At 41.3% G+C, this 17,084-nt stretch overlaps 1 protein-coding gene across 1 annotated transcript in view; it reads left to right on the top strand.

The window, feature by feature from the left end:
• The window catches only part of MCTP2 (multiple C2 and transmembrane domain containing 2), a 387,219-nt gene that overhangs the window by 345,493 nt on the left and 24,642 nt on the right, over positions 1 to 17,084 (top strand). Inside the window, exons 18-19 of the mRNA XM_082254686.1 lie at positions 169 to 288; positions 3,297 to 3,338. Coding sequence (XP_082110812.1) covers positions 169 to 288; positions 3,297 to 3,338 — 162 coding nt within the window. The remainder of the gene's footprint in view (positions 1 to 168; positions 289 to 3,296; positions 3,339 to 17,084) is intronic.

Raw genomic sequence — 17,084 nt, 5'->3', positions numbered from 1 at the left:
GGAGTAGTGCTACATGTATATAAACTTTAAATCAGAGTGGACATCACCTTGATCCTTTGTATTTGTACTGTTTTCACCTGTTTTTTTCTTTTTCTTATTTGGTGATTTGCATTGCATTCCACATGCTTTTTATTAGTATTTCTTATCTGTTCATGTCTTTCATTGTAGATATTTTTGCTAACAGTTTGGAATCTGGAGCTTTTCATGTTACCTCTGTTTCTGCTGCTTCTTTTTGCTTACAACTTTGCCATGATCACGACGGGGAAAGTCAGCGCCCAGGACAATTTGGTAAGCAAAGGCGAACATTGATTTTTTGACTCGTGCTCATAGTTATAACCAGAAGATCCATATGTTGTACCTCTAGGAGATGCAACTTGATTGTATTTACCCCAAGGCAATAATATAATTATCTTATAAAACATGTCCCTGGATGGTAGCCCCACTTAATATAATTGTTTACCTTTAATCATTTTATGACTCCAGGGGGTTATGGCTACTTTTAAACAATTTCTGTCAATATCTAATGTATTTGTGCATGTATACATCTATATAGTTGTTTATACATTATTACTTTTGGTAGTTTAAAATTACCTTATAGTTTAGTAGGATGTTTAAATTATATCTTAAAGTAGTTCTAAAGACAGAAGTTTTTTTTTTTTTTATTTTAATGCATTTTATGCATTAAAATAAAACACTTGTGTGCCGCCAGCCCCCCTAATACTTTCCTAATCCAGCGTTGTTGCATGAGAACCTCGGCTGTCTGGGACTCTCCCTCCTCATTAAGCCAATGAGGAGAGAAAGGGGGTGGGGCCAAGCTGCGGCTCTTTGTCTGAATGGACACAGAGTAGTGGATCGGCTCTGGTTCCCCACATAAACAAGTGGCTTGCCGTGGGGGCACTCAGCAGGAGGGGGAGGGACCTGAGCAGAGGAGAATCTGGGCTGCTCTGTGCAAAACCATTCCACAGGGCAGGTAGGTAAAACATGTTAAAAAAACAAGACTTTAATATCACTTTAACTATAGAGCGGGGATATGCAAACTGTCGCTCACCAGAACTTGCAGAACTACAAGTCCCATGAGGCATAGTAAGACTCTGACAGCCACAAGCATGACACCCAGAGGCTGAGGCATGATGAGGCTTGTAGTTTTGCAACAGCTGGAGGGCCACAGTTTGCATATCCCTGCTATAGTGTTTATTATACATCTAAATATATGCATTATTGTACTAGTTTACATCTACCTCCCCAATCCTCAAGCACCATTTAACCAAATACTATGACATCATTAGTTTAGGTGTTTGTGTGGTGTCCTGTTACCTATACTGACATCTCAGGCTGCATTCCTGATATTATACAAAATGTATGTTAAAGTGATAATAAACATTACATAAGCCCAATGAAGTGACTAGACTCAGGTGATACACAGTGATAAATTAAATCCTCCTACATAAGCTATATCTGTATATCTGCAGCATATCCTCCACAGCTTTCCAAAGTACACCATTTAGATCAGTGGTCTCCAAACTGTAGCCGAGGGGCCCTTTGCTTTCTTTTATTCATCCCTTGGGGCAATATTTAATTTTCTGACACCAACAATGGGGCATAATTCCCTCCACTGACACCAACGAAGGGGTACAGTTCCTTGCAATAAAACCAATGATGAACCAAAAAGTTCCCTCCACTGACACCAATGAAGGGATACAGTCCCTTGCAATAAAACCAATGATGAACCAAAAAGTTCCTCCGACTTTTATCTGTTCCTTGGGTCAATATTTCATCTTCTGATGCCAACAATGGGGCATAATTCCCTCCACTGACACCAACGAAGGGGCACAATTCCCCCCACTGACACCAACAATGGGGCACAGTTTCTCCCAATAACACCAGTGATGGCGCACAATTCCTCTCACTGACCCCAAAGATGGGACATTGTTTATTCCAACTGATGCTGGGACATTTTCTACTTCCAGTGGCCAAAGTCTAAAGGACAGTAAACTGACCCTTTGTTTAGAAAGTACCGTGTTTAACTCGAAAATAAGACCGGGTCTTATATTCATTTTGGCTACAAGAAACACACTAGGGCTTATTTTCAGGAGATGTCTTATTTATTTATTGTATGTAAAAAGATGATCTTAAAAGGGATTGTAACCCTAAACTAAATAAATATCCTGATCCTTTAAAGCATGGTAGACAGCACAGTACTTGTGTTGGGTCATTTAGCCCTCCTTATGTTATAAAAAACCTGGAATAAAATAATAAAATGTTAAAAAAAAAAGTTCTCTCCACTCTCTCCTTGTCAGCTCAGGAGTCAGCATTATGACATTCTGTAATCCCAAAAATAAACCTTGGATAAAGTCATTGTAAAAATATGTTATCGATTTTGTAAAAAGATTATGTAATGTGCAGTGTGTCTCCTTTTGTAAATTTATTGTGGAAAATACCTTATTTACAGCGCCGCTGGGCACTCACGTGACCCTCCGGAGCTCTACTTTCCCTCTCCGAATACTGCAGAAAGAGGGGCTGAGATCAAGGATTTTACTAGGGCTTATTTTTGGGGTAGGGCTTATATTGCAGCCATCCCTGAAAATCATGCTAGGTCTTATTTTCGGGGTAGGGCTTATTTTCAGGGAAACAGGGTATGGAGACACCTGATTTAAAAGGTATGTCTCCGCTTCCAAGGGGAAGGGGGGCAAGCATCTGATGTCACACACTGCACAGCACAAATCTGAGTGTAATTGGAGACCTGAGTGGAGGGAAAGGACACACCCCCTCTACACAATCCCAAAGGAAAACATGCAAATCTGAGGCTGTCAATTGCCCGTTGTGTGCTGGGGAAGGGGCGTTGGGCTGTCTCTGAGAATTGCTTTGAGATGGAAAAAGCTGCAAAGAAAGAAGGGAGGAGACAGGATCCACACTAAGTTATATGGACCGAGGCAAGTAGACCTAATTATATGAGGGTATACTTAATTTATATTGTACTCTTTGTAACATCCTTTGGAGGGCACAGCACCTGACCCTCTGGTTGCTGCCCGTTTATTTAAAGATTTCATTTTTTTCACTGCTGTGTCTTTTAACTGAGCTTTTTCCACAGTGTCAGGGTTGGGGTGAATGTGTTGCTTTTTTAGTTTTACCTAGAGTCCTCCTGTGGTGGCACTATACCCTGTAGGTGTTCTCTAGTGAATGCAGAAAAAATATTTTATTTTACGTACAAAAGATGTTTTATTTTTTTTTTAATTAAAAATGAAATGTACTTGGAATCTATGCAATTAAAGCTGAACAAGCCTCTTTTGTGCTTTTAGGATGGAATGGACATTGGTGAAGACGATGAAGATGATGAAAAGGTAAGTTTCGTAAACATATTACATTGACAAGTCTTGCAAATAGAAGAGCGATTGCAGAAATAATTAATCAGACAACAAAATTCTTTAATGGATATCAAGAAAACATTTGTCTTCAGAATCCTTACAGTGGTACTTGAGTTTTGGGTGGAGTGGGCAAGGATTGGAACCTCTGTTTTTCGGTTTTAAAGTAGAATTCTAGGCAAATTAAAAAAAAAAAAAAGAGAGGGTTGTACCGAAAGTCATAAAAAAGCTGGCATAACTTTTTTTTTTTTATTAAAGTGTTCCTAAACCCACAACCGTAAAATCAGTCTGTATATGCAGTAAAGCATGCTTGTTCTACTCACTATGAAACCTAAGGGGTTATTCCTCTGCATTGTGTAAAAAGGCTGTTTGATCCGGTCTTCTCTGATCCTCCCCTTTTTCCAGAGTTCCCAAACCATCTCTGAAAAGTACAGAGGCTAGGGGACAAGCTGCCCATGCTCGGTTTGGGGTGTATTGCTTGGGATAGTGCATGTGATCAGCACAGGGCCAATCAGCACTGTCCAGACAGAGCCCTGCAGCCTCATAGGACTATCATGAGAGAATGAAAACTCCCCCTACAAGCTTTAACCAGATACTGATAGAAGTCACAAGACTGCTATATACTGCTAAAGAAAAGGTATTTTGCAGTTTAATTTTACTAAAACTTTTGCATTTCTATGTTCTGTGTACTGTGGGAGGACAGATATAGTAAATACAAGGTCCTGGGTTTAGTAACACTTTTTTTTTTTTTTCAAAACAATTTATTGAGAAAAAAGTAAAGAGCATTACATGAAATGAACGCCATATAAAAAACAATACACTCGGAAACAGCATATTCCAATATAAAAGAAACAGTACAAAATAATACATAACCTATAAACAGCATGAGAGGAGAGAGTCTCCCTAACAAGTGTAGGCATCATGAGGTCCACAGGAACAGAGGGCAGCATAGAAATCAGCATATTGAGACAAAATCCCCTCAAGCTGCCCAGGTGGGGCAGGGTATAGCCAGGGACACAGGCAGGACATGTACAGGCACAACTGGTAAGGCCACAGGGAGCAAGCGTCCCATGGGGAGGGGACCAAGCACAACGTCCTCCCCCATCACGGGGTCCGGAGACTGTGACCAGTAGGGGGAGGAGGTGGGGAGGGAGGGATAGAGCTAGAAGGCCTAGCGTAAGAAGGCGTGGGGGGTGCTCGCTACTTGGCGTAGCCAACCGGCACAGAGGACAGGGGAGGGAGGGCAACGCATGATAGGGACTGGAGAGGGAGGGGGAGGAAAGGGGATAGAGGAAGAAGGGGGAGAAAAGAAGAGAGAGAGAAAAAAAACCCCACACACGCACACCAAACGAATATATACCACGACACCAGGGTAGGGGGGGGAGAAGGGTAATCATAGGCAGACCAAATGGTATCCAAAGAGGCCACTGAGAAAAAGGGTAAGCAGATAATAAGTAACACTTTAACTTGCATAAGTCGTTTGAATTTCACATGTTGGTAGAGTAACTCTTTCTGTATAGTAATGCTGCTCCTTCTTTTTCATTGCAGGTAAATAATGGATTCCAAGCAGAAGCAATGTGCTGTCATTGAGTTCTTGATGAAGGAGAGGTTCAGGCTGTCCGACATCCACAGAAGGCTACCGAATGTTTACCGAGATGAGGAAATTGACACCAAGAACAACGTCTTGTCATCTTAGTAAAAATTCTATAGCCTTCAGTTGGACAGCCTGCACCCCTCTATAGCCAAGAATTGAATAATGACACATCGCTTCTGCTTGGAATCTCTTATTTACCTGCAATGAAGAAGAGGAGTTAAAACAGAGGAAGAGTTACTTTACCAACCTGTTTAAAATTTGAACGACCTATGTTAATAAAGTTATGCCCACTTTTGCATTTCTTTTGTTACAGCCGTTGTATGTTGTTCAGCAATATAAGATAATGTCCATAACAGTGTTTATCTGTTCAACTGCAGTGAAGTGTTAGTATCCAGTGTAAAATATTTGTCTAATTCATTTGAAAAAGAGTGGATGTCGCCAAAAAAGACTAAGATTGTATGAAAAAAAAAACAAGACATTAAACTATTTGAAGCCAGTTTTAAGAAATGCTTCCTTCAATAAGTTCCAAAACACAGACTACTGTCTTCAGGAGCCGTGAGGAGCAAACAGTAAGTGCCTATGGGGGCCACAGGTTGAGCATCACAGTTCTAAAGGCCCGGGCAATGGAGTGATTATATTAGGCGCAATATCTGTTAAATGAATTGTTAATGAATTATTAATAATAATTAAATATTTTAAATGGTGGATGATTCTTAATAATAATTATTTATATAGTATTTAAGATAGTGGATATTCAGTGAATAAAAACTAAAATCTCATGTTCAGCATATGAAAAAAGTGCTAGTGCAAGTATGTGCTAACATGAAGTGCCTGTGTTCCAATAAGTTAATATATATCTATAAATGATAAATAATAAATATTAAATATTCATAAAACCCCCAACAAATATGTGCCAGTGAACAATTGATGTGATGCGGTAAAGCAAATAAATCAGAATCTAATATATATATATATATATATAAAAACAATATATAAATCATTAGAAAGGAACATTAGAAGTTGAGAGTCAGGGCTATGGGAGGATAGTATTGTCCTTTTAGTATTACTCAAATAACTTTTTTTTTTCTAAGTATTTTATTTAATAATTTGCTCGTGTTTTTTTATTTTTTATTTATTTTTTTATTTTACTATGTTAACAGCAAAGTTTACGATCAGGAAGATGTAAGAATGTGCATCGCAAAGCCTAAAATCACTTAGAGTTCCCTTAGGTATTTTGCTTGTTTTCTTCTGGAGGGCTACAATTGCATGAGCTCAGTCAGACACCAAGCACCATGTACAGTGATATTGATGGATTGATAAAAATAGTCCAAATGAGTGAGCTACACAGTGCAGCCAACAGCCATGAAAAAGCAAAAAGCATGTTTCTCCAGCAAGGGAAAATAGAGATGTCTGTGAACCTTTTATATAGTGTGAGCATTAGCAGAAGCTCACGATCCTTGTGCTGGGTGTGGGGAACATCTGTTTCTCAGGGATAGGGGCTGATAAGTGAAATGAGAGGATCAATATGCTGCAAATAAAGAGTACTACTTCTCCACGGCAGCCACTGTCATGGTCAAATCTGCAGGGAGATCAAGTGGTCCTTTCTTTTAGGAGCGTTAATAAGATCTATCAAGCATGGAATAGTGACATTTCTGCTAGAAATAATTAAACCTTTACCTATTTTATTCTGACTAATGGCAAAAGTAACAATGGATATCCAGTATTGGTAAACCTTGAATCAAATTTAAATTTCTCTTTCGTTCATTGACGGACACAGCGCTCCATAAATCATAACTTCTGGGTTATATTGCCTCTTCCAGGAGTATGACTAGGCAGAACAAAAAAACACCTGGCTATGCTATGTGCCATCTTCAGCTTGTTATATAACCCCCCTCTCTGCTCTAGGTAATCAGTTTCAATCTGTCTAGTCAGGAGTAAAGACCTAGGCTCCCGGCTGGGATCTCTGGTCCTAGCAATTTTTTCTCCTTCCATACATCGTGAAATTGGAGTATTTGATATACAAAAATTATAGCAAGGTACCAACAATTTCACTCTTTACCTTTCTGTCCTGATCTTTTCTTCTCTCCCCCCTTATTATTTTTCCCCCCTTGGTTTCCTTTCTTTGTCCTCCCCCATCTCCTCCTCACCCCCTTTTTTAGCTCTTTCCCTTTTCTTTTTTCCTTCCCTCTCTTTCGCCCATTCTGGGTCTGTTTCATTTTTTCTGGATGTTGGCCCGAACGCCTCGAGCCCCCACCCATTCCTTTGGTAGGTCCTCTTTCCTACCCAGAATTGATCTTTCCATACATCTTTTTTGTTTTTTTCTCTCGGAAGATCTACAATCAACTGCTAGGCTGGGCAACAAGCTAGATAATCTAGATCCAGTGGTCCCCCTAGCCCAGCCAGTGAGCACGTGTACACTGCAGCTACATGCTAGGTCGGCTGCGACATAGCCTCACGGACAGAGGCTGGCCTGCGAGTTAAATGTCTCGCAGGGTCGCATACGACCGGGCTTGGGTCTGAGTCGCAGCGGTCCCTTGGCCGACAGCTCCCCTACATCGGTGGTGGCAAGGATTCTGTCTGGAGTGTTACCCGCACCATGGAAGGGAAAGTACAGTCCCCCCACTCTCCCCTTTTTCTCCCCTCAGGGTCGCATCCTCCCCACTGACCCCCTCACGGAGGTGGCAGGTCCCTTGGAGCCCCAGCTTCCCATGGTTGCACTGACGGCGGTCCTGCAGTCCTTAGTGTCCCGGCATGGAAGTGGCGTGTGGGCAAAGGCCCAGAAGGAAGCGTCCCCCACTTTCCCCTGCTCAGTCTGTCTCGTCTGATTCTGATCCTGATGCGGCCCATCCAGGGGGACTTAATATCACACCCCCAGATTCATCCGATAGTGAGGATGATTCCTCCATGGTTGCAGCAGCAAATGAAAAAGCGCTGGTAGACGTTCTTATCACTGCATTGCGCGAGACTTAAAAAATGGAGGATGCTGCTGATGTAGCCACGGTCATGGCTGTGTCGTTTGGTACGCATAAGTCGCCTCGTACTCCAAAAGTGTTTCCTTTTATGCCTTATTTTGACAGGTTTTCCTGTAGGAATGGGAACAACCAAAATTACCCTTTGTGGTCCCCAAATGTTTTGCTTTACCTTACCCTTTTGAGGAGTCCCTTTTTTTTTTTTTTTTTTTTTTTAAACAATAGATTTTTATTAGTTTTTTTTTTCTTTCATGCACTTAAATGTTCAAACAGGTAAATACACACAACGCTGTCGTATACGCTGGTCCAGAGCATCCCAAACATGCTCAATGGGTGACATGTCCGGTGAGTATGCTGCCCATGCAAGAACTGGGATGTTCTCAGCTTCCAGGAATTGTGTACAGATCCTTGCAACATGGCGCCGTGCATTATCATGCTGCAACATGAGGTGATGGTCGTGGACGAATGGCTCAACAATGGGCCTCAGGATATCAATAAAATGCACCTATGTTCGTTGTCCATAACATACGCCTGCCCATACCGTAACTCCACCGCCACCATGGGCCACTTGATCCACAATGTTGACATTGGCAAACCACTCACCCACACAATGCCATACATGCTAACTGCCGTCTGCCCTGTACAGTGAAACCCGGGATTCATCCAAGAGAACAGCTCTCCAAAGTGTCAGACGCCATTGAATGTGAGCGTTTGCCCACTCAAGTTGGTTGCGACGATGAACTGCAGTCAGGTGGAAACCCCAATGAGGACAATGAGCATGCAGATGGGCTTCCCTGAGACGGTTTCTGACAGTTTGTGCAGAAATTCTTTGGTTATGCAAACCGATTGTTGCAGCAGCTGTCCGGGTGGCTGGTCTCAGACAATCTTGAAGACGACTTATGGTAGAGAAATGTACATTCAATTCACAGGCAACAGCTCTGGGGGACATTCCTGCAGTCAGCATGCCAATTGTATGCTCCCTCAAAACTTGCAACATCTGTGGCATTGTGCTGTGTGATAAAACTGCACATTTTAGAGTGGCCTTTTATTGTGGCCATCCTAAGGCAGACCTGTGCAATAATCATGCTGTCTAATCAGCATCTTGATATGTCACACCTGTGAGGTGGATGGATTTTCTCAGCAAAGGAGAAGTGCTCACTAACACGGATTTAGACAGATTTGTGAACAATATTTGAAAGAAAAAGTCTTAGGTCTTTGAGTGCCACTCATGAAAAATAGGGGCAAAAACAAAAGTGTTGCATTATAATTTTGTTCAGTATGTATGTATGTATATATATATATATATATATATATATATATATATATATATATATATATATATATATATAAAATGTGTGTGTGTGTGTGTATGTATATATATATATATATATATATATATATATATATATATAATGTGTATATTTACATACCGCATACCTGACCAATCCCCCTGGAAGCTGGAAATCACTGAAGTAGACACCACTACTCCAGTGATCTCCACTTGCTTCAAATGCCAAGTAGCTGCCCTGCTTAAATGTGTAAATGTCTACACAAGCGATTGGCCATTTGACATGGATGTCATGTGTTGCATTTTCAGAATAAATGTGCAGTGTTCTCTTATAATGGAGAGAGTGATGTCACCTCCCTGACTCTCCTTCTCCCAATCCAATCAGAACATTTTTTGCAATCATTAAGAAAATGCAAAGTGTTTTCTGAATGGCATCCAAGTGGCCAAAGACCTGTGCTCAGAATTCACCAGGGCAGCTGTTTGGCATGGGACACAGAAGCAAGTGATGATTACTGGAGTAGCCGCATCTACTTCAGTGATTTCTAGCTTCCAGGGTGATTGACCATGTATGGCAGGGATTCCCAAACTACGGCCCTCCAGTTGTTCAGGAACTACAATTCCCATCGTGCCTAGTCATGTATGTGAATGTCAGAGTTTTAAAATGCCTAATTGGGATATGTAGTTCCACAACAGCTGCAGGGCCGTAGTTTGGGCATCCCTGATGTATGGTATATGCATAGTTACAGTGGTCTAAGCTGGACCAATGTAACTGTGTGTAAATCATCCATACATTGCATTCTTCCCTAAGTTCACTCCCCTGCTTCTCTATTCACCTGCTTTGGAAGTACCCAGTTCTTTAGGTATGGGGAAGCTTGTGACAACCTTCCCCCCCTATTAATTACTTGGGGCCAGACTGGCTAATTGTCAGACCTGAGCACTGTGACATTGGGTCAAAAGGGAGGTCATTGGTCCTGCCGGAGCTTTGACACAAGTCAACATTGAATTTACACAGGGCTTTCAACTTTGGGCTTTGGTGGGAAAACAGTGCAACAGAGGTAAGTATCGGCAGTAGGGGAGGACTGCCATGAGATCGCTTTTGCTACCCTTATCTGTTGATTGAGCCCCTTAGACCCTGATATGGTAGGCATACATTGGCAATTTTGTTGAGGGTTTTGGAGCTTTTCTTGAACCTTTGATTGAAAGCAGAATTACTTAGAATCTGTAAGTTTACAGCAGTCTGTCAACCATGATTTTGGCAGTTCCCTAAGAGGCTAAATCAAAACTGAACTAGGAATCCATCAAAAAACCTTCTTGACAAGAGATTTGGGTGGTTTCAATCAATTCCCACTGCAATTTCTATTGTTTTGTTGCTAGAAACCAGTTAAATATTGAAACCATGGGTGACCGATTTCCATGGGTCATCCAGTTCCAAGTGATCTTTTGAAAGCTAATAGAAAGTTTTTTATTTTTTTATTTTGGTCATTTATTTTTTATTTTTTCACATAGTTCCAGGCAAAAAAGTCAAACCAGTATGTAAACTGCTAGTGACATGCAAATGATGGAAAGAGTTTGCTGAGCTTTACGTAGCCAAAATGTAATTTAGCATCTTTGTTTTAGAGATCTTCTGTGCAGCAGCTTGTCCTCTGGTCATATGATTTTATTCTAAATGGCTTGCACTGCAAGGAGGAGAGCAAAAACTTTCAAATCACAAGGTTCAGGAGATATTGTCTAATAACATCAGTTTAATTGCAATCTGGATATTTTAGCATAAAGAGAAGCTCTAGAAACATAGCTGGTGACCCCCTGTATACTACCAGTGTTCTAGTTTTGAAACAAGATACTGTACCTATTTAAGGCTCAACTCAGTCATATGACGATGAAATTGGTATGGTAAGAATTAAGTGTGGAGGGAGGTCTGGAAACTTTGTTCTCTTGCAGAACTCTGGGTGCTGCTGCTATCCTACATTTCCAGAGGTGTCGGATAAAGTGGCGACTGTGGTTCCTCTCTTGACCCCCTACATCACTATAGAACACTCTAATGATTTAGGGGCCTACACGAAAAATTACAGCTGCCAGCAGGGGGAATCACTATCTGACACAACTGTAAGTGTCTGATAGCGGCACCCAGCATTCTGCAACAGAGCTAAGCTTCAACACACCCTGGTGTATGTTTACTTGTTTTATTTATGCCAACTAATTATTTAAGCCACAGTCCTATCAGTAATGTATATATACTATATAAAGCCACAATCCTACCAATAAATTATTCAGTACCTACTATAAAATACTATTGTGACAGACCTGACCGGGACAGGGGCTTTTGGAGGGGACTGCAGGGTGGTATCCTCTTGCCTAATGACAGTGGGCCCTGGCTTTTGAGGGGGCTCTATACTTTGGGAGGTGCGAGTCTGGGGGACCTTTGGATTGGTTTTGCTTTGAATTCATGTCCATGTTGCCCTGGAAAAACGCAGACTCTGGGAACCTAGGGCCTCTGTGCTGAAACCAGCAATGACTGCTTCACCCCCTCCTAGACTCCTAGAATAAGAATAAATGTTAATAGTATCCGCTCCAAAGGACCTGATGCTGGTGTCTCCTGCTGGTTTGTGTTATCTGTTTATTAAGGCGTCTTTCTCTCATTGTATAATTCCCTGATTGTGTGCCTCCTAGGTGTGAATTCCCATTGTTAATTGGGTCCCCTATTGTTTGTCTGTCTGCTAATCCACTTGGGGATGTGACTAGCATTGTGTCCACTTTACCTTGTTACTCAGCCATTGTGGGATGTTTTTTAATTTTAGCTGTATGGATATTACTGTTTACAGTCTGCATTGTTTAGGATAATGTGATCAAGCTCTTACCTGATTTTGTGTGGTTTATATTCTGTGTGAATTTATAGTGAAGTCAGTTTTTAAGTTTACACCTAAGATAGTGCCGTATAGTTCTTGGGTGCAATGCTCAGCTATAATACCTGGTTTATGGTTCTGGAGTGAGGAAAGCTGTATCTTGGCAGAAGCACCTAAGTGGTCCGTCACAGCCATGATCTCACCAATAATGTATACCTACTATATATTGTCATGATTTGATCAGTAATCTATACCTACTATGTAAAGCCATGATCCAATCAGTAATGTGTACCTAGTATATAAAGCCATGATCCGATCAGTAATGTATACCTAGTATATAAAGCCATGATCCGATCAGTAATGTATTCCTACTATATTATGTCATGATCTGATCAGTAATGTTTACCTACTTTAGGACCACCCTGTTATTTCAATTGTGTATTTAGCTGTTTGCCTTGCATAATGCCCATAATTTATATTCGCGTAGCCAATACTAAGCCTTTTGTAAAAGTACTTGTACACATGCCAATGCTCCAAATACTAAAACCAATACCATTAGACTAGCCAGTTTGCAGTGCTGTTTCAGAGCCTGGTCTGGTTTGATTACGTTCAGCGGTTCAGGTGTGATTCCAATGCGAATTGTAGTGTATGAGATTAGAAATCACACCTAAATGGGACTAAAATCGCACAGGACTCTTTGTCCTGCACATATGTGAACAGGCTGTTAAAAACTCACTGAAAAGCACATGAAAACTCATGTGAAACTGATGTCTCTGCAAGTGAAATCTGTGCTTTTTTCCCATTAGACGAGTACTTGAGAAAAAGTATCTGAAGTGACTGGCCTCAGGCGATGCATGGAGATTACACAAAGCCTCCTACACAATTTGTACTTTTTTATCTGCAGCTCTTATCTCTACAGTCATTAAAAAATCCACGATTTGCTTATAATTAGCTTCAAAATGCAGGGGGCAGAGATCTGATGTCACAAACTGCACAGCAAACAACTGAGTGTAATCTGAGACCTGAGTGAAGAAAAATGACACGCCCCCCCTACACAATCGCATAGGGGAATATACACAGCTGAGTTAGTCACCTATTGTGTGCTGAGGGGTGGGGGCGTCCCCTGGGATTGCTTGGTGCCAGCATAGACTGTCAGAAGTGACTCATGCAAATAGCAGAGGAATTAGAGAGCAGGCAGAAATCACACTAGGTGCTTTTTACAGAGGCAGGTACATACTATAGGGGGATATGCTTTGTTCATTTTTAATTTCAGAGGTTTACAAACACTTTAAAATTAAAGTTCTAGCGTGTAGAGCGGAGTCTAGCAACACAACAGGTGAATTGTGGTATAGTAATGCAGTCTTTCACATCCTTCTCTATTCCTCCATGATAGTTGCACTGTCATGCCATTCATAGCAGATTTTTATAGCACAGCCCCCGTTTGACTTCTACTTCCCCAGATGGAAGACACTCTGCTGGATTCTTTCTACAGCGTTCTGTTAGAGGGAATAGTTCAGAGTGTATCATGTCAAAAGCAAAGATCTCTTTGGTCTGCGTTACGATGGAATAATGACCTCATGATTTTGTTCCACTGAAAGAACGCAGCACAAGAACTTCACTGTTGGACATCTGCTCTCTGAAATGATATGCAAAATGTAACTTCAAGATGTTAACGAATTCTGAACCCTCTTAGGAAAACAGACTGTTCACGAAGTTGAAAGGTTCTTTGCCTTCTTGAATGCCTTGACCCATTTTGTAAGCATTTTGATTGAAGCAATGAAGGCAAATACTAAGCATGCAGATTTGTATTTCACTATTAAAATATTGCAGTGCAGCAGGCATCGTCCAGGTCATGATTTCTTTTGTTATTTTGTCATAGATTGCATAGAGAAATATAAACAATCATAATTAAATTTCACTATTGTATGTTAAATTTCCTTTTTAGAATGTGTTTTAATAAATTAACATCCTGTCAGGATTTTGGCATTTTCCAGATACACAGTGCTTTGAAAAGTCTGTTCAGAGCATCTGTTTCCTTTCTTATAGATCACTATATGTATTGTCCTACACCGCTGTTTTGTAACGATGATGCAACAGACAAAGCATTTACACTGTGCAGTGTTGGGTTGAAAAGTTAATGCAAGCACATTGCCTTCTTCGGAGCCAACTAATACTGTATAGTGAAAAAAACACGGTATGGTGATGGCAGGCTGCCTCGTTAGCACTTTTGTCACTTAGAATTAATTGTCAAGTCAATTGTACAGTCAGGTCCATAAATATTGGGACATCGACACAATTCTAATATATTTGGCTCTATACACTACCACAATGGATTTGAAATGAAACAAACAAGATGTGCAGATTTTAAGCTTTAATTTGAGGGTATTTACATCCAAATCAGGTGAACAGTGTGGGAATTACAACAGTTTGTATATGTGCCTCCCACTTCTTAAGGGACCAAAAGTAATGGGACAATTGGCTGCTCAGCTGTTCCATGGCCAGGTGTGTGTTATTCTCTCATTATACCATTTACAAGGAGCAGATAAAAGGTCCAGAGTTCATTTCAAGTGTGCTATTTGCATTTGGAATCTGTTGCTGTCAACTCTCAATATGAGATCCAAAGAGCTGTCACTATCAGTGAAGCAAGCCATCATTAGGCTGATAAAACAAAACAAACCCAGATAGCAAAAACATTAGGTGTGGCCAAATCAACTGTTTGGAACATCCTTAAAAAGAAAGAACGCACTGGTGAGCTCAGCAACACCAAAAGACCCGGAAGACCATGGAAAACAACTGTGGTGGATGACCGGAGAATTCTTTCCCTGGTGAAGAAAACACCCTTCACAACAGGCTAGATCAAGAACAGTCTCCAGGAGGTAGGTGTATGTGTGTCAAAGTCAACAATCAAGAGAAGATTTCACCAGAGTGAATACAGAGGGTTCACCACAAGATGTAAACCATTGGTGAGCCTCAAAAACAGGAAGGCCAGATTTGAGTTTGCCAAACAACATCTAAAAAAGCCTTCACAGTTCTGGAACAACATCCTATGGGACAGATGAGACCAAGATCAACTTGTACCAGAGTGATGGGAAGAGAAGAGTATGGAGAAGGAAAGGAACTGCTCATGATCCAAAGCATACCACCTCATCAGTGAAGCATGGTGGTGGTAGTGTCATGGCGTGGGCATGTATGGCTGCCAATGGAACTGGTTCTTTTGTATTTATTGGTGATGTGACTGCTGACAAAAGCAGCAGGATGAATTCTGAAGTGTTTCGGGCAATATTATCTGCTCATATTCAGCCAAATGCTTCAGAACTCATTGGCCGGCACTTCACAGTGCAGATGGCTCGAAGCATACTGCGAAAGCAACCAAAGAGTTTTTAAGGGAAAGAAGTGGAATGTTATGCAATGGCCAAGTCAATCACCTGACCTGAATCCGATTGAGCATGCATTTCACTTGCTGAAGGCAAAAACTGAAGGGAAAATGCCCCAAGAACAAGCAGGAACTGAAGACAGTTGCAGTAGAGGCCTGGCAGAGCATCACCAGGGATAAAACCCAGCGTCTGGTGATGTCTATTCATTCCAGACTTCAGGCTGTAATTGACTGCAAAGGATTTGCAACCAAGTCTTAAAAAGTGAAAGTTTGATTTATGATTGTTAATCTGTCCCATTACTTTTGGTCCCTTTAAAAAGTGGGAGGCACATATACAAACTGTTGTAATTCCTACACCGTTCACCTGATTTGGATGTAAATACCCTCAAATTAAAGCTGAACGTATGCAGTTAAAGCACATCTTGTTTGTTTCATTTTAAATCCATTGTGGTGGTGTATAGAGCCAAAAAGATTAGAATTGTGTCGATGTCCCAATATTTATGGACCTGGCTGAATGTAGATTAGGACCTCATTAGGACAGGGTCTGATACCAGCTTTAGCCACCAGATTCTGTGTGCAGGCAGCCAATCAATTTCTATTGGGACACATCGGCTTGACAGATACAGTAACTGGTCCCAATTTGACAGCAGTGCAGGTGAGCAGCCCTGGACAGTCTGCATGGCTGTCAAATTGAGACCAGTGTCTGGATCTGTGCAGTCTGGGCATTCTTTCTGCTGTGTATGATATTTTAAAGCGGCCAATCTGAACTAGGATGGCATGGAACCTCAGAGTTCTGCTAGAGCAGCCTTTCTTAACCAGGGATTCATGGAACCCCGGAGTTCCTCTAGAGCATCCCATTTTCAACCAGGGTTTAATGGAATCCTTTAGTTCCTCTTGAGCAGCCATTCTCAACCAGGATGCCATGGAACCCTAAAGCTCCTATTGAGCAGCCATTCTCAACCAGGATGCCATGGTACCCTAGAGTTCCTCTTGAGCAGCCATTCTCAGCCAGGGTGCCATGGAACCCTATAGCTCCTATTAAGCAGCAATTTTCAACCAGGATACCATGAGTTCCTCTACAGCAGCCATTCTGAACTAGGATGCCATGTTCCTCTACAGCAGCCATTCTCGTATAGGGTTCCATGGAACCCCAGAGTTGCTCTAGAGCAGCCATTCTCAACCAGTATTCAATTGAACCCTAAGGTTCCTTCAATGGTTGCTAGGGATTCCTTGAGCTGTGGCTGATTTATCTCCCATTTGATGATGGCTGCATGTTTCCAGAGCCAGCGCCACTTTAGAAAGTTAGAAGCACTGAAACCAGTTAGCTATTTAGTTCTTTGTAAGGGTTGCATTCTTTCAACTGATCACCAATGTAATAGGTAATAATAAAACCATCTCGATCGTAGACCGGAGGTGACATCACCCGACTCCTCCCGACACGTTGTGTCACAATCACGTGACCTTCTCAAAAGAGGCGGCTGAGACCGGAAATTTGGAATTTCCACGCTGTTATCATCCAGGGACCCCTCAGTCCAGTTTTCTGTTACATCTGCATTAGTATACTTCATTGTAAGTTACTACTGTTTTTAATAAAGTTGAATTATACATACTACACTATGGAGACCCGTATTTTATCTTATATGAGCGGAGATTTGTCTGCA

The sequence above is a fragment of the Pelophylax lessonae genome (assembly GCF_965119305.1).
Source record: "Pelophylax lessonae genome assembly, chromosome: 4".
NCBI lineage: Eukaryota > Metazoa > Chordata > Amphibia > Anura > Ranidae > Pelophylax > Pelophylax lessonae.
The sequence above is the reverse complement of the archived record's forward strand: the minus strand, read 5'-3'. Positions and strand labels throughout refer to the sequence as shown.